Raw genomic sequence first — 23015 nt, 5'->3', positions numbered from 1 at the left:
AAAATAGGCTTTTTATATTGAGGGTGACTGGATTTTGTTTTAGAAAGGTTCCAAGTACAAGGCCATTAGCAGTAATTCATGAGAACTGAGTGGAGTAGGACTAAGGAGACAGAAACACTTAGGATTACACTCAGTCTTTTTCTAACTAAAAATAGCTAACACCAGGGAGTCAAGAAAAGCTGGGAGCAAGGGAGAAAATGGACCCAGTCCACAATTGTGTGAGACTTGTTTCACGCAACTCTTGTCACCCAATTCATTGCTCAGTCAATTTGAATCATCATTTTTGTCACAGTGCCAACTCATATATGCGATTTAAAGCCCTACACTATAATACAGGGCACAGTTCAGTTTCTAGACAGAGGAAAAACGTGCCTTAGCTAAAATCTTACGAAGAACTATTACAAAAGCATGTGCTATTTTATGTTATGGATACTAAATACAGATCTATTGTAGAACAGCAATGTAACATCATTATATTATATAACTGCATGTATTATTTCTAATTAACTTTTAGTGAAAGAACTTATGGTATCGGCTGGAGATAACTTAATAATAACTTTTCCCGACAATGAAGTTGAACTGAAGGCCTTTGTTGCACCAGCGCCACCTGCAGGTGAGAGTTTAACCTTCCTCCCTCACCACTAGGAACTGGGTGTTCTCCCTCAGCAGGTCCTGACAGGCTATTTACAACACCGATTATTTTTCACAACGTCGCACAACGTCACGAAGGTGGAAGACAAGGCTTTGATTATCCTAAGCATCAACATTTGTTGAAATAGTTTAAAATGGAGTAAGAGTCTAGGACATTTAATACAGTAGATATCTTTTAATTGGTCAGGATGGAAAGTCATAAATTTCTGATGATGCACAGCAGAGCAGGACAGGCTGCCACGTACCAGCTCTTGACCTGTGATAACCTATAGAAGCTGGGAAGATTCCACTGGAATGAGAGGGAAGTGCTGCGCACCCATAGGTTTGTTTGCAGATGCTGTGGTGTTGACAATCACGACTCTGAGGTTCTCAGGATACCTCACACTAGTTGCTCAAAAATATTTATTCAAAATGCTCTTTCTTCTACTTGTCCAGTGCTCTACCATTCAGTGAACATTTGACCTGGGACCTGTGGCCTGTCAAATGCCTTGTTTTTAAGGTAGACTCATTCTTAAGGTGTTTAAGTATTTCTCATTCAGGTTAGTTCCTTAATTGATTTTTTTCTCTATAACATATGGGTCAAATTTTTATAAACAGAGATGATAATATTTGGCATTTGCATTTTAATCCTTTGAGATGAGGTACCTTATACTTTACTAACATCTGAAGGTGTGAGACAGTTTCATCCTCACAGAGACGTGTTTATACTGTTTTCATGTCCTTAAATAAACCCCTACAACAGATCGAATGAACTGAAATCTCCTTGCCTTTTTTTTTTTTTGAGATGGAGTTTCGCTCTTGTTACCCAGGCTGGAGTGCAATGGCCCGATCTCGGCTCACCGCAACCTCCGCCTCCTGGGTTCAGGCAATTCTCCTGCCTCAGCCTCCTGAGTAGCTGGGATTACAGGCACGTGCCACCATGCCCAGCTAATTTTTTGTATTTTTAGTAGAGACGGGGTTTCACCATGTTGACCAGGATGGTCTCGATCTCTTGACCTCGTGATCCACCCGTGTCGGCCTCCCAAAGTGCTGGGATTACAAGCGTGAGCCACAGCGCCCGGCCAGCCTTTTGTTAAAAAGAGAAAACCACAGTGGATTATACTATGTTGAAACTGATATGGATCATCAGATGTAGCACCCTAGGAAAAAAGTCATCAAATACTAATGGTTAAATTAAGGAGGTTTTTTTTCTTTTAACTTTATACATTTAAAAACATTCCTGTAAGTCGTATGCTTTTATAACAAAAAAAGAAATTTTATATTAAGAAGATACATGTTATTCTTTACTTGGCTGATAGTTGAAAATCAAGTTCATAAGATGATAGCAAAACTGAGGGATATAAACAAATAAACAAAAAATAAATAAGTTAAAAAAAAAGAAAGCGGAGTTTAGTATATCTAAGGAAATCTGTGCTGGTGGTTTTGAGGCTATCATTGGCCCTCTGCCCAGGTTACCTAGCGACCTCTCAGAATTTATAACTACTCATATTTATTTTTTGCTCTCAGAAACAACCTACAACTATGAATGGAGTTTAATAAGCCACCCCATAGACTACCAAGGTGAAATAAAACAAGGACACATGCAAACTCTTAACCTCTCTCAAGTAAGTAACTGGAGACGGGTTGTGTTTGACAGCACAGCATAACGGCATAGAGCTCAGTTCATACCTTCTTAGCTATGGAACCCAAACATCCAAACATCTTTCTTTTTTTTTTTTTTTTTTTTTGGAGACAGTCTCACTCCATTGCCCAGGCTGGAGTGCAGTAGCTCAGTCAAGCTCACGGCAATCTCTGCCTCCCGGGTTCAAGTGATTTTCCTGCTTCAGCCTCCTGAGTAGCTGGGATTACAGGCGCACACCACCACGCCTCGCCAATTTTTTTGTATTTTTAGTAGAGATAGGATTTCACTGTGTTGGCCAGGCTGGTCTTGAACTCCTGACTTCAAGTGATCTACCCTCCTTGGCCTCCCAAACTGTTGGGATTACAGGCATGAGCCACCACGCCTGGTCGCAAGTGTCTTTCTTATGGTAAGATCAAAAGAGGGATATGAATGAATAAAGTTTCAGCTATGCAAGTAAGCAGGCAGATGGTTAAGAGGCATCAGATGGCTTTTCTTGATTTGAGTTACTTGGTATATCTCAGCTTGGGGAAAAGAGTCTGGGTGTCCCACAGGCATTGCAGTGAGGTTAAAACCTGTTCTAACACTTGCTCTCCTCGCAGTGTTAAGGACATTCAACTTATCTCTGGTTCTCAATCAGGCACATCTCTAGAGTTGCCAATAATTCCATCCCAGGTCACAGATTGCCCTATCCCATATTGCTGTATGATACAAGCATTTGCAAGAAACACGCCGTCTTTCTGGCCTAGGAGGTTATGTAAACTGACTTTGCGGCTAGAGGTCTGGTTTTCTACCAGATGATTATGTTGACTTCATCTCCTGGGACCACACAGCTAATGGTGCAGCATGGACTTGCATCATCCCCATGTCACTGAGCTCTAGTTCTCAAAGTGTGGCATCCAGCCACCTGCAGCCAACCCACCAGAGCTAAGTGGTAAAAATGCTTGGTTCATACACACACGTTTGAGAACTGCTGCCCTCTGCTGGTCCATCTCACTTAGGCCTCTGCAAGGTCCTCTGTAGCGAAGCTAAAGGCCTGTCTAGGTGATCCTTAGTGTTCCAGAATTCAGGCTTCAATCGCAGCCTCTTGACAGATCCAGATGAGACTCTCTGCTGAGCCGCTTCTCCATGCCGACTTTAGGAGTGTGGCTTCTGGGATATTTTAGCTTTTACTAGGTAATGGACCCATCATAGCTTTTGCAAGTGGACTTGTGTAACTTTTCTTTATGTTACAGTTGTCCGTCGGACTTTATGTCTTCAAAGTCGCTGTTTCTAGTGAAAATGCCTTTGGAGAAGCATTTGTCAATGTCACTGTTAAGCCTGGTAAGTCTGTGTAAGAGAATGGCCTCATGTTGTACACATTTATCTCAATTTTTGGTGCCTGGATGACTGTCTATCTATCTATCTATCTGTCTGTCTAGAGAGAGAGAGGGAGAGAAAACCTATTTTGTAGTAGACTCTATTGTAGAGAACACATGCAAAGATTATGGTTTGTTTTGTTGTGTTGTGTTTTACTTTCTGTATAACACTTAGTACTTGCTTGACAAGGGTATTGCTGGCTGCTCTTGAATAGTGGCGAATCTTCCTTAGCCCTCTCTAGCTGACAATTACTCCATCCACCTAACTTCTAGCTCCACTCTCCATGAGTCAGCTTCACCTTCGGAGCAGGGGCATGTTAAATACATTCAACGGAGCAACCAAGAGGTCAGGGGAAAATGTGTGCCCATCGGTCAGTGCATTCATGTGAATTAGAAACCGGTGGTTCTTGAGCTGGGCGGGCACAGTCCTGGCTTGGCGCGTGGAACGGGCTGGCTTTCAGCCTCCACCACCCCCTCACCTGTGCTGAGAGCACAACCTACACAATTAAGGTAAACCTCCCCCGAACCAACTTCAGCCCAGCCTGAGGACCTGACAGCTGTATCTTTTGCATATTCTGCCTGGTTATTATTACAGCTGAAGCATGATTGGGAGTGGAGGCTGGCCTTTAGTCAGATATTGAAGATGCAGTTAATCCCAGGAGCTGGAACTGTAACCCCTTGCTCCTGCTCTGGAATTACTGCTCACGTTCTGTGACCAGCCCCTTGGTTATTATTGCGTATCTTGACTGAGCCTGGGCTTACATTCAAAAGTCTAAATGTACAGACAAGCTCCTGAAATTCACAGACTCCAGACTTTAAAAAGTGCTCTCCACAGTTGAGGCCTGTAGGGTAAACACCTCCTTGACAGGACATTTACAATCAGTTTTTGAAAGCAGATAGTTTTATATGCATACACAACGTGGGCTCAGTCACTGCCTTTTTTTTTCGGTTACAGCCAGAAGAGTCAACTTGCCACCTGTAGCAGTTGTTTCTCCCCAGATGCAAGAGCTCACTTTGCCTTTGACGTCAGCCCTCATTGATGGCAGCCGTGCGTATCCTGTGATAGTTTAGGGATTTTTTTTTTTCTCTATATGCTAGGAAGTGTAATGGGTGCTCTGTATCAAGGCTGGGAGGACTTACGGGCTGTTACTCTGATAAACGATCATTTCCTACCTCAGTTTTATGCCTTCTTTAGTTCCTTTAGCTTCTCCGCTCTGTGCTTATTTTTCCTTCAGCTTTTGTCTATTCTATTAGAAAGTTCTTTAGGGCCTGGCCATTTGATTGGGAATTAGAGCAACCATTGAGGAATCTTCTTCTGGTGTGGTATATATGATTAGCAGTTGGAAAATCACTATATAAATGCATCTTTATGTATATATAACTTATTTTAGAAGATTACTTTAAAAGAATTAATTAGACACCAGGGAGGAGCTCCCATTAGATTATTTTAAAAGAATTAATTAGAAGCTAGAGAGGAGCTCCTGTGATCCTCAGGAGGGGAAGCACCCCCGACCAGTTATGGAGTTTTGCTTTGTCACCCAGGCTGGAGTGCAGTGGCGTGATCTCGGCTCACTGCAACCTCCGCCTCCTGGGTTCAAGCACTTCTCCTGCCCTAACCTCCTGAGTAGCTAGGATTATAGGACCATGCCACCACACCTGGCTAATTTTTGTATTTTTAGTAGAGACGGGGTTTCACCATGTTGGTCAGGCTGGTGTCGAACTCTTGATCTCGTGATCTGCCCACCTCAGTCTCCCAAAGTGCTGGGATTACAGGGGTGAGCCACCACGCCTGGCCTGGGAAAATCACTTTTAACGACTCTTAGAAAGGGTGTCTTCAGTGAGGGAGTGTGGTATTTTAAATTATTAGTTCAGAGTCCGTTCTTCTATTGGAGTATATGTGGAAGGGGCCCCTGAGTAACTACAGGTGTTTGTGTAAATATATTTTGAAAACATCCTGTGATTGACTAGGTGCAACCTTATCAGTGTACCAGGTAATTGCATTTTATGTACATTTAATCACAAAGCTAATACGAAATCCTGTAGAGAGAGAAGAATGGTTGCCTTGATTGTCAAGAGAATACTTGTTAGCCGCTAAAGCTGCTCTATTTTGCAAGCCTGCAAATGTACAGAGAGCACCTTGACATGACGATTTGATCTATTCAAATATAGCCCATATTTCACAGTAATTGCCAATCAAATGGCCAGGCCCTAAGAACTTTCTTAGCAACGTGAAAATAAAGTATATTTTAAATGGAAATGTATTGCATTTTGATTCCTCTAATTGAGTATGGCTTATTTCCAGGAAACTGTTCAGGATTATCAATCTGTCACACGAACTTCCTCTTTCCTTAAATGGATTAGGTGAAACCCACCCCCTTCCAGGTCTAAGTTTCTATGAATCCGCATGGCACATTTTGTTTGTTCACTTTTAAAGTAGAAATAGAAAATGTTCATGTAGGGATATGACCTTTCTCTGGATTTACCCCTTAATAATTAAGGTAGTAAAAGATGTTTTGTAAGTTCTAGAAAAGCATCTCAGGTCTTTCTGAGCCTGTCAGTTCAGATGCCTATTTACAGTGATCAGTAGGAGCTCACATGCTGTAGCTGAGGTGAGCGGAAGTAGCATTTCCATGTGCTGCATTTTGTTGGCTCCTGTTTTTTAAAAGCAAAAGCATCTGTCACTGTGCTTCTTAAATATTCAGCTGAGCGGGAACAGCCTCACTTAAATCTGGTGGGAATCCAGGAGAAAAGCAGCAATGATAATTTCGGGAGTAGGAAAGAGCCTCCTTCTAATATACAGTACATAGCAATTGAGTTCTAGGCAAGTATATAATTTCATATAAACATGAATTTAAATATGCGTAATTAAATTACAAAACGTAAGTTTTCCTCTTCTTGTATTTCATTCTTGTCTTTATTTCCTAATCTTTCAGAAAGTGCAGATGATACTGAAATAGTGAGTTACCACTGGGAAGAAATTAGTGGGCCCGTTATGGAAGAGAAGACTTCCGTTGACTCCCCCATCCTACGCTTGTCTCACCTCGATCCTGGTAACTACAGTTTCAGGCAAGTGGGTCCCTGCCTTTACTGTGCTTCCTGCTACTTAAATTTTGACTGTTTCTTTAAACTAATGCATATAAAACACTGCACTTCTTATTTTGATCAAGAGAGGAGATTTGGCTTTCATGGGGGTTTTGGTTGGATGCCACCGGAAACTCTGATATCCTCATCAATTAATATGAACTTTATTTATTTATTGGGGTAAAATTTGTATATAGTGAAATGTACTTTATGAGATTCATTTGATTGATTTCTATTTAATTATGCTTTACCATCTGATTGAGGAGGTTACTGCTGCTAACCCAGGAAGAAATTTTCTAAAGGGCCCGGAAGGTGTCCTGACTCAGCCTGGTTGAGAAGGAAGGGCTTTTAGGTGTTTGGTTTGCTGTCAGAGCCAGGGCGGAAGCTGGATCTCGGTTGTGTGGAGCATGAGGCATAGTGTGGAAGGAAGCTCAGGATGCACAGGTGCCCCCTACATGTACTCGCCCTGCCAGGAAGGCCCCGCATGTACCCGCCCTGCCAGGAAGGCCCCGCATGTACCCGCCCTGAGAGGAAGGCCCCACGTGTACCCGCCCTGAGAGGAAGGCCCCGGGTGTACCCGCCCTGTGAGGAAGGCCCCGCGTGTACCCGCCCTGCGAGGAAGGCCCCTACATGTACCCGCCCTGAGAGGAAGACCCCGCGTGTACTCGCCCTGCCAGGAAGGCCTGTGTTCCACCACAGCTTCACTGTCATATACCTACTGATACTTATTTAGCATCATCACTGCTCCCTACCACCACCTTTGACGTAGAAGGATGAAGTGACCTATCTGTGAATTCACTGTTCTCAGGACCACATTAGGAATCAGTTTAGTGGGGCCAGGTGCAGTGGCTGACTCCTGTAATCCCCACACTTTGGGAGGCCAGGGCGGGTGGATCATGAGGTCAGGATTTTGAGACCAGGCTGGCCAAGATGGTGAAACCTCGTCTCTACCAAAAATACAAAAATTAGCCGGGTATGGTGGTGGGTGCCTGTAATCCCAGCTTCTCAGGAGGCTGAGGCAGGAAAATCGCTTGAACCCGGGAAGCAGAGGTTGCAGTGAGCTGAGATCGTGCCACTGCACTCTAGTTTGGGTGACAGAGCGAGACTCTGTCTCACACACACACACACAAAGGCATCAGTTTAGCGCAGGAAGGTTAATGCACTTCTCTTTGTGTTTGCAGAGGGTGAGCATTGGTTCACATGTGAAAGTGCTTAATTCTAACACTGCTTTGCAAGGCGTATCCTGAAAACATAATATCAAGTCTTCTAGAAAAGGATTAAAAATTAAAAAGCTTTGTAGCTGAAAATTCAGGAGTGATTTTCTGTCTCTGTATGCTCAACCTGAAGGCAGAACTTAAACCTGACCCATTTTCAGGCTCTGTTACTGGAGAGTGGCATCTACGTTGGCTGAGGATGGTTTTCTCACCCAGCATCTCAAAGACTAATCAGAAATCCATAAAGGTTAAACTCTAACATCAATACGTTATGAACTAAAAATAAAATACTCAACAGCAACAAAATCAAACAGAAATATCGAGTCTGTGTGTTTATCTTTGCTTCCTCCTTAAATTTCTGTTTATACCTGTTCTAAGTTGGTCTGAGAACTGTTCCATGAACCGACTAAATTGACCTAAGTGTACTTTGAGATTTGGCAATTATTTTTTTGGTCTGCCTTTTTTCTGGGGGGAGGGGGTTGTTTTTTGGGACAGTCTCTTGCTGTGCTGCCTGAGCTGGAGTGCAGTGGAGCAATATCAGCTTACTGCAGCCTTGACCTCCCAGGCTCAAACGATCCTCCCACCTCAGCCTCAAACGATCCTCCCACCTCAGCCTCCCAAGTAGCTAGAACTACAGGTATGCATGACAACACCCAGCTAATTTTTTTTTTTTTTTTTTTAATACAGATAGAGTCTCACTCTGTAGCCCAGCTGGTCTCAGAACTCCTGGGCTCAAGCAGTCCTCCTACCTCAGCTTCCCAAAGTGCTGGGATTGCAGGCACGAGCCACTGTGCCCAGCCTGGCATATTCCTGCAACTATGGATTCTTCTCCTTTCTGTAGGTTGACGGTTACAGACTCAGATGGAGCCACTAACGCCACAACTGCAGCCCTAATTGTCAACAATGCTGTGGACTTCCCACCAGTTGCTAATGCAGGACCAAATCACACCATAACTTTGCCCCAAAACTCCATCACTTTGAATGGAAACCAGAGCAGTGACGACCACCAGATTGTTTTTTATGAGTGGTCGCTGGGTCCTGGGAGTGAGGGCAAACATGTGGCCATGCAGGCAAGTTCTCCATCCTGCCTTCAGACTCTTGTCTGTCTATATGTCATCTGTCCGTCTGTCTGTCTGTCTGTCTGTCTATCTGTCTTAACATCTATCTATCTATTGTCTATCATCTATCTATCTATCTATCTATCTATCTATCTATCTATCTATCTGCTATTGGTTGGGGTAGGCAGTTAAATTTAGAGGATTTGTTTTGTGAAATTATCTGATATATTACAACTATTAGAAAAGGACCTAAGCTCACAAATCTTCCAAGTTTACATCCTTTCCCCTCACCCACTTAGATAAGCACAGGACAGCAACCAGTTGGTTCTCTGTTGACAATTAGATCTTGAGATCAGTTTGAGAAAAGTCTCACATCTGTTAGAGAAATATTTTAGTATTGGGAGCAACCCTAGAAATAATCGAATCTAAACCTCATTATCAGAATCGGGTTTGTTATCCTGTTTCTCCTGTTTGTAGAAACTCCCTGCTCTCTTGTCTACATCCTCTGCTTGCTTTTTAGGACCTTGTTTGTATCTACCTTTTGATTTGTTCAAACCTTTTAAGTGTAATCGTCTAACAACATAATAATCTTGAAACTTCTGTTGTGTGTATGAGCTGTTTGTTTATTCTTCTTTTTGTGATGGGCAAAGCTATCTTTTTGTTGCTAACCAGCTTGCTGTTTTTGAAGTTATGTTATTATTTGGGAGTTTCATGAAAAAAACAAAAGATAGGACCTTATATTTCCAGCTTCCTTTTCTTCTTCAAATTTTCCCTCACCTGTCCAAGATACATTGCTCATTAGTATTTAAGATAAAATCAGATATTCCACGGAAACTTATCTGCTTTACTTTCCGGTATTCTTGGGACATGCTTCGCAATTATGAAGAGTTAAAAGTGACTGGGTAGATTTACGGAACCAAAGAGCCATGAGCTGTCTGGATATCCTTGGAGAACCCTCTCGGTGGTGTCCATCTCTACCTAGGGGTTGTAGCAAGTGCTCTGTTTGCTTCTGTTGTGTTAAGAATTCTGATTCAGCGGGGGGTTGGTTACAAAACAGGAAGATGGGATATTTTGTATTTTCATGGTTAAAAAAATTCCTAATTTTCTTTTACTTAATTATTAGGAATTATGCATTCAAAGCTAATACTCCAGCATTCATCCATGCATACTGGACATGTATCCAAAGTTCCTGAAAGCTGGGCCATACTGTGAGCCTCGCCTCTACACACCAGCCCAGCTGCCAGACATCCTCTCTCTTCCTTTCCAAAGCATATCCACAGTAACAGCCTTATTGCCTTATGCTTGATTGATTCAGATGTCCAAATGGGTGATGCTTTGTATTAACTGGGGCAATCACAAAGATGAGGTCTGTGAATCAGCCCCTTTTATATTCATCTAAAAGTTGTGCCAAGCTGCCTGCTGAGGCTGTGCTCTTGCTGGGGAAGGAAGTGAAGCCTTTGCAATTGCCTGAAACATGGCTGCCCTGGGGACGTCGGTGAGACACAGCAGTCTGCTCCATTCCCATTTGCCACAGCATTCCTTTACATTGTGTGCAGAAGCATTTGCATACCAGATCAGTTTGGAGGCAACTCCTGGGAAATTACACTTCCTCTGATGAACTTTTCAGAGAAACGTGCTTTGCCTTATTTAGTCAAAGTTGAGGAAAAAAAAATTTTTTTTTTCAAAAGTCCTTAAAAATATGCATTTCAAATTTTAGAAGTTCCCCTGGTAACACAATTGATCTTGTGTCAATTTTCTTTTTAAGTTTTCCGTTAAAACCTTAAAAAATACATGCAAATACATTTATCTTTAGACAATGTTGGCATCTGTAAAAGTAGATAAATTGTAATAAGACTTAAAATTACAAAAATCCTTTTCATGATGCCATGAACTTCAAACATAAGCAGTAATTAAAACTGTTACCAACAATAAAAAAGAAGGGGTATGAACTGGAGTCACCAAGTGTAGTTATTGCATACTCAGTTGAATAAATGACTTTGTAAAAAGTTTTGTTGTCTTAGAGTTTTACAAAATTATATTATTTATTTCTTTTGAAACAGTGTCTCACTCTGTCATCCAGGCGGGAGTGCAGTGATTCGACATGGCTCACTGTAGCCTTCATCTCCTGGGCTCAAAAGATCCTCCCATCTCAGCCTCCCGAGTAGCTAGGACCACAGGCACGCACCACCACACCTAGTTGATTTTTGCATTTTTTGTGAAGACGGGGTTTTGCCATGTTGCCTAGGCTGATCTCGAACTCCTGGGCTCAAGTGACCCTCTTGCCTTGGCCTCCCTGAGTGCTGGGATCACAGGCATGAGCCACCATGTCTGGCAAAAAATTATTTCCAATTACAAAAGTAATACATGAATTGCCTCTTGTGGTTAGAAAAAAAAAAGCTCAAGTTTTGGTAAAATAAGTTCAAATAAATTGATCACCACTGTCATCCAATTCTCCTTATTGGAGATAATTACTTTTATCAGTTTAATGTGTATGCTTCTAGAATCCTTTCCATGTGTCTGAGTAAGTGTGTATATATACACATAGCAGTATCTTTCAAACTGTATGCATTGTTCCACAACTTTCTTTTGTGTGTGATTTCTATAAAATTTTTTTTGCCATTTGCTTTTGAATACAACCCAACTTTCTTTTTTTTTTGCTTAATATGTCTTTGACATTTTCCATTTTAGTATTTATAAATCTGCCTCATGATTTTAAACTATTTTATTTTATTTTTTTATTCACCTGGGCGCAGGTGGGCTAAGGCCGAGAAGGGTGTTAGCCAACTTCTTTCTTATAAACTGTCACTCCACAGTGTATCGCAGGGTGTTTGGCCGCCCTCCTGTTGTGGACATGTGGACTGTTTCTGTGTTTCGCTGTGACAGACTGTGCTTCAGTCAACATCCACGGGCGAGTCTCCTTGCGCGTTTCTCTAGAATAGATACTAAGAAGTCAAATTACTGGGTTGTAGTATGTCCTTGTTTAATATTTTAATAGCTGTTTTGAGATTGGCTTCCAAAAAGCACAAACTAATTTACACTCCTTCAACAGTGTATGAGGATGCATGGTAGACTTTAGGTCGCATTTTCCTGGGGACCAACACATTTTTTTCTTTTTTTTTTTTTTTTTGTCACCCAGGCTGCAGTGCAGTGGTACAATCTCAGCTCACTGCAACCTCCACCTCCCAGGTTCCAAGTGATTCTTGTGCCTCAGCCTCTTAAGTAGCTGGGATTACAGGCACCCTCCACCGTGTCCAGATGATTTTTTTTTAAATACATATATTTAGTAGAGATGGGGTTCCATCATGTTGGCCGGACTGGTTTCTAACTCCTGACCTCAAGTGATCCACCTGTCGGCCTCCCAAAGTGCTGGGATTACAGATGTGAACCATTGCGTCCAGCCAAACACATTTCTTTTTTGAGCAGGATCTCTGTATTAAGTAAAATCGTTAGTTTTTCCTTCTGTCATACTATTTACTTGCGCTTTTTAACTTTTTTTTGTTTTTTGTTTTTTTTTGTGTTTGCTATTACTTAGGGAGTACAGACGCCGTACCTTCATTTATCTGCGATGCAGGAAGGAGATTATACATTTCAGCTGATGGTGACAGATTCTTCAAGGCAACAGTCCACTGCTGTGGTGACTGTGATCGTCTTGCCTGGTAGGTGGAGGGGAAAGAGATTTGGCCTTGGAGATTAAAGCAGAAATGATAGCTGGGCTTCTGGGCTTTGAAGATGCCACACTTGGTGTTACCGGCCTGTGGCTGCTGAAGATCCATATAAAACTAATGTCATTTTGAGGTTTTAAATCCTGCCCTGACTGTATGTAATCTATGGTATGAAGGATGAAGTGAGCGCCATCCACAGCACTGCTGTGGGCTCCGATTTGCCATGTGGACGCTTCCATACGTGCCCCACTCTGCTGTGGAGAGCTCCGGGGGTCTTGAAGGGGCTGGTTCTCATGTGTGGCCTGACACTCAGATGTAGCCCGACCCTGGGGAACACATTCCAGTTCAGCGTCACTGTTGATTAGTAGTTTCATGAAAACGCAGGCCTCTGCCTACCCCTGAGTCAAACAGCCTTAGAGGTAGCGATGGGATTATACTCAACCTGTAGACAACGTATTTATGCCACTAATACATAAAAACGGCTGTCAGTTAGACCTGGGGATGTGGAACTAGACAAGATAGACTTGAGCTCTGCCCTTGCAGAGCTTCCGGAGAAGTTCACATAAAACTATGTGATCGGTGCTTTACTAAGAGAACCACGGGGCGCTACAGGACTCCAAAGAAGGAGCGCTCGCCTGGGTGTGACGCATCTACACCGAGCTCTTACGGGAGCTCAGAGTTGAAGCACAGGTCACAGTCAGTCAGTGAAGAAGGGGAGCGCTGGGCAGTGCAGGGCAAGAGGAAGAGGTCTCTGCAGAGGAAACAGTATGCATGAGCGCCAAGGAAGGGGGTCCCGTACATTCGAAGATGAAAAGGAATTACTATGACTGAAGAGAGAGAAAAGAGGGGGTGCGGGAATGGGAGGCGGTGTGGAGGGCGGGCACTGGAATGACAATAGATGATCCCAGAGAGCCAGGGGCTCCATCCTAAAGGGCTTTGTAAACGTATGTCACCCCAGTACTCTGTCCTAAAGCCAGGGGAGACCACTGTGCTGTCAGGGTCACCAGGACTGTGGCGTGGTCCAGACATTGGGTAATGGCTGCCACAGCTTTTGAATACATGACTTTTTTTTTTTTTTTTTTTTTGAGACAGGGTCTCACTCTGTTCCCCAGGCTGGTCTCAAACTCCTGGGCTCAAGCAATTCTCTCACTCTTGACCTCCCAAAGTGCTGGGATTACAGGCGTGAACCACCACACCTGGACCTTTTACTTGTTAATAGATATTTCATCTATTTATATAAATATCAGCAATTTTTTTTTTCCTCAAGAGAGTCTCACTCTGTCATCTAGGCTGGAGTGCAGTGGCGCAAACTCGGCTTACCGCAATCTCTGCCTCCCAGGTTCAAATGATTCTCCTGCCTCAGCCTCTTGAGTTGCTGGGATTACAGGCATGTGCCACCATGCCTGGCTAATTTTTGGATTTTTAGTAGAAACAGGGTTTCGCCATGTTGGCCTTGCTGGTCTCAAACTCCTGGCCTCAAGTGATCCGCCTGCCTCGGCCTCCCAAAGTGTTGGGATTACAGCCGTGAGCTCCCACGCCCCGCCAATATCAGCAATACTTTCTATCTTTTACTTTTATTTAACACTTAATTTAAAATGTTAGCACTGAGGCTACAGAGAGAAAAGGAAGTAAGCCCTACCTGAGGAAGCAGGTCTCTTCACATGGATGTCCCCCCACCCTCTCCGTGATGTCGCCTCCCTCCTTCTCTGTCTCCCTTCCTCCCTCCCTTCCTTCTTTCCTTCCTCTCAGTTTTCTTCCTCCCTAACCCTTCTTCCCTCTCTTTTTCCACGCTTCTTCTCTTTCCTTTGTCCCTATGACTGAAGATCTTTTAAAGAAACCAAAGGTGTATCTATTAGAGACAGTGTTTCTTGGCTGCCTATAACCCCAGTCTTGAACTTGAACTGTTCAACTCCTGGATCAGCTAGGAGGCTGCAGTGCTTCACTCCAGGATTCCAAAGGATGCTGCATACTCTAATGGCTGCCTGGTCTGCAGATGAGTGATTTACTTAAATCGAGAAATTACGGGATTGCAGACTTAATGCAAAGAGATAACACTTTTTCACACTGTTTCCGTAATCCCAGAAAACAACAGACCTCCAGTGGCTGTGGCTGGCCCTGATAAAGAGCTGATCTTCCCAGTGCAAAGTGCCACCCTGGATGGGAGCAGCAGCAGCGATGACCACGGCATCGTCTTCTACCACTGGGAGCATGTCAGGTATCCCGTCTCACCGCCGGGCTAGATTCACACCCATGCCGAATGCTCGTATTATCCCTTCTCTGCAGGATCTGTGGTAAACAGTCAGCCCGAGCGTTTTGAGGAGTTGTTTCTAGAAGTGGCTGGGCGTTATTGGTTGAAGAGGACATTAAGTGTGGGTGGACATCATTGACAGTGGAGGGAGGCGGAGCTCGGGGCAGGTGAACAGGGCTCTCCTGGTGTGAGACCAGGTCACGGCAGAAGAGGCTCAGGGAAACCTGTGTGTGATCCTGTCTACACTCGCCCCACCCTGCAGGGACTGTAGACAGCAGAAGTGCAGAGTGTAAGGGCGACCCGTGTCATCTAACATTTTCTGAGCTTTACATGCTCTGTCTCATAGAACCCTGTATTAGTTTGTAAGAGATAAATAAGAATCTTATTCCTCTTTAAAGTTGAAGAAACTGAGGCTTGTGATACTAATGAGACCACATAGACTGAGGTTGCCCAGATAGTCAGAGAAAGAGCCTGGACCCACCTCGGTACTGTTGACAAGCCCCTGTTCATGACTATCCAGCAGACTCCGTCTGAAATAGGTTTTAGCTTGTGACTCGTACACTGAACTAGAGAGTACAGATGAATGGAGTTTTCTTAGAATTCTCTGAATGGTATATATTATAGCCGGAACAAAACATTGATGAGCACACAAATCACATGCCTGTCATATTCAGAGCCCAGCCTCCTCCCTCGCGTTAACGGCTTCCATGTGTTCCAGAGGCCCCAGTGCAGTGGAGATGGAAAATACTGACAAAGCGGTAGCCACCGTGACTGGTCTCCAGGTGGGAACCTACCACTTCCGCCTGACAGTGAAAGACCGGCAGGGACTGAGCAGCACGTCCGCGCTCACCGTGGCCGTGAAGAAGGGTGAGTGGGTCTGAGGTGGACGGAGCTGGGCCTGCTCCACCCTCGAGTCTGCAGGGCCATCAGCCAGGTCACGACTGTTCAGAGACGTTGGCATTTGCTTATTTCTTCACAGCAGATGTCAAACCCCTGCCTGGCCAAAAAAAGCCAGCTCGCTTCTATTCCCATGAGCTGTCTCCTGTTGCCTTCTGCAAGAAGGCTTTCCTTTTATTTGTGAAGTGTATCTTCTAACGACGTCACGCTTCCTCTGCGACTGCCAGCGATGACCAACCCCTGTCCAAATGACACCATTATGCTTTTTTCTTTCTTTCTCCCTTGGAAATTCAAGAAAAGAGATGTTTTCAAATTCCGTATTGTTTCTTAATGTGGAATCTGTGGTCTAGACTAGGCAGGACTGCTTTAGGTACCTGTCTCCTTGTCTGTCTTCCCATCTGACTGTGAACTGCCTGAGTGCCTTTGCTTCAGACATCCCTGTATCCTCAGTATAGCAAGTGCTAGACTCACGGCAAATCAGAGATGTTGAATGAATCAGTGAACGGATGCTCACTATGAGTTGAAGTGCAGGGGAGTGTAAGAATCGGGCCGGATGGAAAGGTCCAGGCTTTGTGGAATGGCAAGGGTGTGGGACGCTGGGAGAGTGGCTGCAGCCTGAGGCACAGACTCTGCCATGGAGGGTTGTATGTGCCACGGGCCATGCCTAGGGCTTTGGACTTTATCCTCTGGGCAGCTGGGAGAGGCTGAAGCAATTTTAATAGCAAAGTGATACAGATTAGGATTTTTAAAATGATTTTATTGTAGAGATTTTTAACCATGCATAAAAGTAGAGAGACAGTCTGCACAGGCACATTGACTTGTTTCTATGGGGAAATTGGAGGGATCAGGCTGGGTCCCAGAGCCCCATCTGCACAAGCAGGATTTGCCTCACAGCAGCCTCATCTTCAATGGACACTGTGTCTAATTGTGGTCTCCCCACTCTGCCCCAGTCTTGTTAGTTCTCCCTGGCCTCTCTTTTCTGAAGCTATTATATCAGAAATAGCTCTTACATTGCCTCATTATTTTATTTTAAAACTAGACACAGGGTCTCGCTCTGTTGCTCAGACTGGAGTCCAGTGGTGCAATCATAGCGCATTGCAGCCTCAAACTCCTGATCTCAACTGATCCTCCCACCTCAGCCTCCTGAGGAGCTGGGACTACAGGTGTGTGTCACCGTGCCCAGCTAATAATTTTAATTTTTTGTGTGTGTGGAGACGGGGTCTTGCTACCCAGGCTGGTCTTGAACTTCTGGCTTCAAACGCTCTTCCTGCCTCAGCCTCCTCAAGTGTTAGGATTACAGTTGTGAGCCACCATGCCTGGCCTTGCCTCATTTACGTTTGACACCTAGTCTGAGAAGTGAGGGCTGAATTATCATTGTTTTGATTTTAATTTGTAATGTTTCGTAGAGATGGAGCTTTGCTGTGTTGCCCAGGCCAGTCTCAAACTCTTGGTCTCCTGTGATTCTCCTGCTTCAGCCTCCTAATGTGCTGAGATTAGAGGTGTGAGCCACTGCACACAGCCTACTTTTTGTTCAGTTTTTTTTTTTTTATCTTAGAGAGTCAAGATTTGGCAGTACTTGAAGTGGAAATATTTCTGGCCAGATAGTGTGGACCAGTACAAAATGACCCAGAGTATATTTTAAAATGTTTTCACTCCCTAAGTGTAGGTAAGATAATTGTTTCTGTTTTTCAAGGACAGAAAAACCATAACAATATTAGAAAAATTCCCAATCTGTAGCTTGCCACCTGCTTTACCTTTTCATCCCAAATTATAGCTAGCTAAGCACAAATGGAGCTTTAAGGAAGTCTATAATTATCTTACAGGGATTTGGGAAAGAAAATAGTGCCTTTTTGGATATTTAAAATCTGCATACTGTATCTGCAAGGTGGAAGAGTTGTGGGTGTTTTATGACACACTTCTTCTATCACCCATGTTTTAAATCAGTCTCTTTGCTTTCATTTTTGCTCTATTTGACTTAGAAACTAATAGTCCTCCCAGAGCCCGGGCTGGTGGAAGACATATTCTTGTGCTTCCCAATAACTCCATTACTTTGGATGGTTCAGAGTCTACTGATGACCAAGGAATTGTGTCCTATCTGTGGATCCGGGATGGCCAGAGTCCAGCAGCTGGAGTGAGTACTGACAGAGAACGGCACTGGAACCACTTATCATTACCTCTGCACCAGTCAGCCTGGGCTGCCTCAATAGCATACCACAGAATATTGTAAGGATATAAGCATAAGGAGCCTTAAACAGCAGAACTTCGGGCCGGGCGTGGTGGCTCACGCCTGTAATCCAAGCACTTTGGAGGCCAAGGTGGGCGGATCACCTGAGGTCGGGGGTTCAAGACCAGCCTGACCAACATGGTGAAACCCTGTCTTAAAAAAAAAAACAAAACAAAAAAAACAGCAGAACTTCATTCTGTCACCCTTACAGAGGCTGCAAAGACAGGCTCAGGTTCCTAGCTAATTCCATTTCAGGTAAAGTCTTTCTTCGTGGCTTGCAAACAGCTGCTTTCTTACCATGTCCTCCCATAGCAGGGGAACAGAGCACCCTGGTGTCTCTTCTTATGAGGACACTAATCCTATTGGATCAGGGGCCTACCCTTATGACCTCAATTAACCTTAACTACTTCCATATAGGTCCTATTTCTAGATAAAGTCACATGGGGTTAGGGCTTCAATATATGAATTTGGGAAGGACACAATTCAGTCTATGGCAGCGTCTCTATTGTAATCTCATCTGTCTTCACACGTTCCCTCTAAGGTGCTTATGCTTCTACATTTGAATGTTCTCAAGGCTGGGGGCAGCAGGCTGCTTTGAGATTTAAACAAAAGCTGAGATCCTTTCTTTTTTCTGAGCACACTTTGGATGGGGCAGGAAACCGTAGCTTAGAAGGACTCTGAGGTCAAGTCTTCCAGTGGGAATCATCCTGCTCCTTAGCTTTTCCACGTTTCCTATTTGGTCCAGGTGGATTCATACCTGTTCCTCATATTGTACCAGATGAGTCACTAGGTCAGGGATTGCGGTTTCCATTTCACAGATGCAGAAAGCAGAATGCAGAGATGAAGAGTGACTTGGCCAAGGTTAATCCATTTCTAATCAAACTACACACACCTGAGTTCTTAGCGCCTGGCAGGAATATTACCCCCATTACATCACTCTGCCTCTTAGGACACAACTCTATGTACATCTTCATTCCTGCTGTTTCTGAGGACTGCAGTCATACAGATTCACTCTTGGCGATGTACTAAAGGACTGGTCACGGGGAGGAACTGAAAATGCTTTATGCTTTCTAAGCACTTCTAGAATTAGCACTATTCAACTAGATGGGGGTTAGCCTTTAAATGGAATGACAGTGGGTCTCTGTTCAGAGCACTTATTCGTTATCATGCCTTCTGTTAGCAGGGGTGTGGGAGGTTCTTCTCTAATTCTTTGGAGCTTAGAAGCACACAGAACAGAGGGTTCTACCCAGGGTCTTGGGTTATTTGAGGTGAACATGATATGTTATGAGCGAATTCAAGATGAGAGTTTTGTAAAGCTATGTCTGAAAATACGGCCTAGGGCCCGGCGTGGTGGCTCATGCCTGTAATCCCAGCACTCTGGGAGGCCGAGGCAGGCAGATCACAAGGTCAGGAGACTGCGATCATCCTGGCTAACATAGTGAAACCCCGTCTCTACTTAAAATACAGAAAATTAGCCAGGCATGGTGGCATGCGCCTATAATACCAGCTACTCAGGAGGCTGAGGCAGGAGAATTGCTTGAACCCGGGAGGCAGAGGTTGCAATGAGCAGAGATCGCACCACTGCACTCCTGCCTAGGTGACAGAGCGAGGCTACCTCTCTAAATAAATAAATAAATGAAAAAGAAAATAGGACCCAGAAACCCTGTGTTTTGTTCTCAGGGTCCTTGCCCTTATTCAAATGGTCTTTCCCTTTGTTGCATACAATTAATTATTTGGTAATAATTCCTGGAAAGTGCTTGGTAAACTCCGCTCAGGAAATACTGAGGATGCGCCCCCTGGCGCTTTCTGGGGAAGAGATGCTGAGGATTTCTCCTGTCTTTAGCTATCCCGGCAGCCCCATTCCCCTGCAGCCTCCCTCTGAAAGTCATGCCTGTGTTAAAAAGATGGGACACTGGGGTCAACAGAGGCCCAGAAATTAGGGCGTGAGTATTGACAACTGCCCTGTGATCCGTGTTTTTTCGTAGGATGTCATTGACGGCTCTGACCACAGCACGGCGCTGCAGCTTACGAATCTGGTGGAGGGGGTGTATGCTTTCCACTTGCGAGTCACTGACAGTCAGGGGGCCTGGGACACGGACACTGCCACTGTGGAAGTGCAGCCAGGTGTGTTCCTGGGCTCTGGGGCTGGCCATGCATGATCTGGCCAGTGGCCCTTGCGGTCTTTGTGCTGACAGGTGTGACCAGCATGGGAGGCCTCCTGTGGCTGGCTCCAGCTCTTGGCCTGACCCACTTTGAGGATGTCTCTTACACTTTATTGTGTATCCCCAGATAGATCCAGCCGTTTCACTCTTTAAAGAGAATGTTATCTGGTTGGCCGGGTGCAGTGGCTCACGCCTATAATCTCAGCACTTTGGGAGGCTGAGGCAGGCAGATTGCCTGAGGTCAGGAGTTCGATACCAGCCTGGCCAACATGGTGAAACCACATCTCTACTAAAAAAAATACAAAACTCAGCCGAGTCTGGTGGCACACGCCTGTGATCCCAGCTGCTCGGGAGGCTAAGGCAGAAGAATTGCTTGAGCCAGGGAGACAGAGGTTGTGGTGAGCCTAGATCGCGCCACTGCACTCCAGCCTGGCTGACAGAGCAAGACTGTGTCTCAAAAAAAAAAAAAAAAAGAAAAGAAAAAATAGAGAGAATGTTATCTGGCAACTAGATTTTCTTTTCCTGCCAGAAGACAAACACCCAGTGTGAAGCAGACACAAGGGCCTCCATACCGTGGCACAGAAGAGGCAGCTCCAGTGAAGTGGCCGTAACAACCCAGCGCTAATGGAACTGCGCAGTGCCCTTGGCACTCACAAGCAAAATTCTCTTTCTGGTCCTGGGGAAGTGTAGTAGGAGGCTGAAATTTTCAGTTAGACTGGAGCCTAATTAGGTACACCCAATTATCTTCTGGAAAAAAAATAATAACAAACTGGGATCCAACACTGGAAAGGCCTCCCACATACTGGGCCTCTGCGGCGCTTAGAAGAATATCCCTGCGCCCTACAACTCAGATGTAGAAATGGCATGGGAGTAATTTTGAGCTCTTATGGAAACCTCGCTCCTTATACACTAAAGCCTGTGCAAATCCCGTCCCTTCTCTTTTCCCAGACCCTAGGAAGAGTGGCCTGGTGGAGCTGACCCTGCAGGTTGGTGCCGGGCAGCTGACCGAGCAGCAGAAGGACGTGCTCGTGAGGCAGCTGGCTGTGCTGCTCAACGTGCTGGACTCGGACATCAAGGTCCAGAAGATTCGGGCCCACTCGGATCTCAGGTAGGAGCTGCACACGCAAGGTGGGGCGTTGGCCCCACAAAGTTCCAGCTCTCACCTCATCCCAGTCCAGTAGAAAACTGTTCGTCCCTCTGCTTATTCTGTATTTTTGCACACGCTTTTATCCCAGTCATATGCTTTTTGTCTCAAAGGACAGTAGGAAGGCCAACCTCCTTCCAGGTCCTTCCTATGATTCTCAGACAGAGAATGCTCTGAGGGAAGGAGCTGGGGAACGGCAGAGGGAGACGGTTGTGAGCTCAGGTGTCTTCAGAGCCGGGCGAGGGCTCAGGGCATGTGAAGAGGATGCCTCACAGCTGGGCTGGTCCCTGCCCCACACTCGTGGGGACTGAGGCTTCTCTGCATGTGCAACGATCACTGACTACCATTTGCCGTCTCCTGGGAGGATATGAGGCTGAAACTCTGGCCTTTAGTTTTTATGAGATTTTTGTATTTAATTGGGATTTATTCATTTATTTATTTACTTATGTATTATTTTTATTTTTTAAGACAGAGTCTCACTCTGTTGCCCAGGCTGGAGTGCAGTGGCATGATCTCAGCTCACTATAACCTCTGCCTTTCAGATTCAAGTGATTCTCCTGCCTCGGCTACCCGAGTAGCTGGGACTACAGGTGCCCACCACTACCCCTGGCTAATTTCTGTATTTTTAGTAGAGGCAGAGTTTCACCAAGTTGGTCAAGCTGGTCTCAAACTCCTGACCTCAAGTGATCTGCCTGCCTAAGCCTCCCAAAATGCTGGGATTACAGGTGTGAGCAACCATGCCCAGCTGAGTTTTATTTTTAGTCTTATCTAGCCCAGGGTGGGGTGGGAGGAGGGAGAGAAAGAATACGGAAATGAAAACCCATTATTCACGGTAACTCCGTTTGCCTAGCTGTCGTCAGCTCGTCCACTTTGGTTAGTTTTCCAGAGAACTATATAAGTTCACTTAGAAAAACACCAAATTAAAACATGTTCTAATTATTTTCTAAGAAACTCTTTCTAAAATGGATCATCTATTTCCCTTGTAAAATAACAAATATTGAATCCAAAACATGCCTGAAAATCAACAAAACCAAAAGTTGTTTCCTGGGAAGATGAGCAAAATTGATCTTTAGCTAGACTGACTAAGAAAAAAAACAGAGAAGACTCATATTACTAAAATTAGGAATGAAATAAGGCAGATTACTCCTGACTTTATAGAAATAAAAAGGGCTCAGTGCAGTGGCTCATGCCTGTAATCCCAATACTTTGGGATGCCAAGGCAGGCAGATCGCTTGAACCCAGAAGTTCAAGACCAACCTAGGCGATGGCAAAACCCTATCTCCACAAAAAATTAGCCAGGTGGCCAGGCGCAGTGGTTCACGCCTATAATCTCAGCACTTTGGGAGGCTGAGCCGGGTGGATCACTTGAGGTCAGGAGTTCAAGACCAGCCTGGCCAACATGGTGAAACCTCATCTGTACTAAAAAAAAATTAGCTGAGTGTGGTGGCAAGTGCCTATAGTTCCAGCTACTTGGGAGGCTGAGGCAGGAGAATCGCTTGAACCCAGGAGGCGGAGGTTGCAGTGAGCTGAGATTGCACCACTGCACCCCAGCCTGGGCAACAGAGCACGACTCCATCTCAAAAAAAAAAAAAAAAAAATTAGCCAGGCATGGTGGCACATGCCTGTGGTCCCAGCTACCCAAGAGGCTGAGGTGAGAGGATCACCTGGGAGGTTGAGGCTGCTGTGAGCCATGTTCAC

At 44.8% G+C, this 23015-nt stretch overlaps 1 protein-coding gene across 11 annotated transcripts in view; it reads left to right on the top strand.

Annotated features, from left to right (window-relative positions):
- The window catches only part of KIAA0319 (KIAA0319 ortholog), a 104896-nt gene that overhangs the window by 63766 nt on the left and 18115 nt on the right, over positions 1 to 23015 (top strand). For all 11 annotated transcript variants that reach the window (XM_064363045.1, XM_064363046.1, XM_064363040.1 and 8 more), the window contains 12 exons: positions 515 to 613; positions 2158 to 2255; positions 3505 to 3592; positions 4583 to 4675; positions 6561 to 6693; positions 8764 to 8992; positions 12513 to 12636; positions 14725 to 14857; positions 15609 to 15757; positions 17767 to 17918; positions 19997 to 20135; positions 21122 to 21281. In XM_064363045.1, coding sequence (XP_064219115.1) covers positions 515 to 613; positions 2158 to 2255; positions 3505 to 3592; positions 4583 to 4675; positions 6561 to 6693; positions 8764 to 8992; positions 12513 to 12636; positions 14725 to 14857; positions 15609 to 15757; positions 17767 to 17918; positions 19997 to 20135; positions 21122 to 21281 — 1597 coding nt within the window. The remainder of the gene's footprint in view (positions 1 to 514; positions 614 to 2157; positions 2256 to 3504; positions 3593 to 4582; positions 4676 to 6560; positions 6694 to 8763; positions 8993 to 12512; positions 12637 to 14724; positions 14858 to 15608; positions 15758 to 17766; positions 17919 to 19996; positions 20136 to 21121; positions 21282 to 23015) is intronic.

This window comes from Aotus nancymaae, unplaced genomic scaffold, assembly GCF_030222135.1.
Source record: "Aotus nancymaae isolate 86718 unplaced genomic scaffold, 86718_ANA_hifiasm-v0.15.2.pri h1tg000051l, whole genome shotgun sequence".
Taxonomy (NCBI): domain Eukaryota; kingdom Metazoa; phylum Chordata; class Mammalia; order Primates; family Aotidae; genus Aotus; species Aotus nancymaae.
Note: the sequence above shows the minus strand (reverse complement) of the source record. Positions and strands in the feature narration are given on the sequence as shown.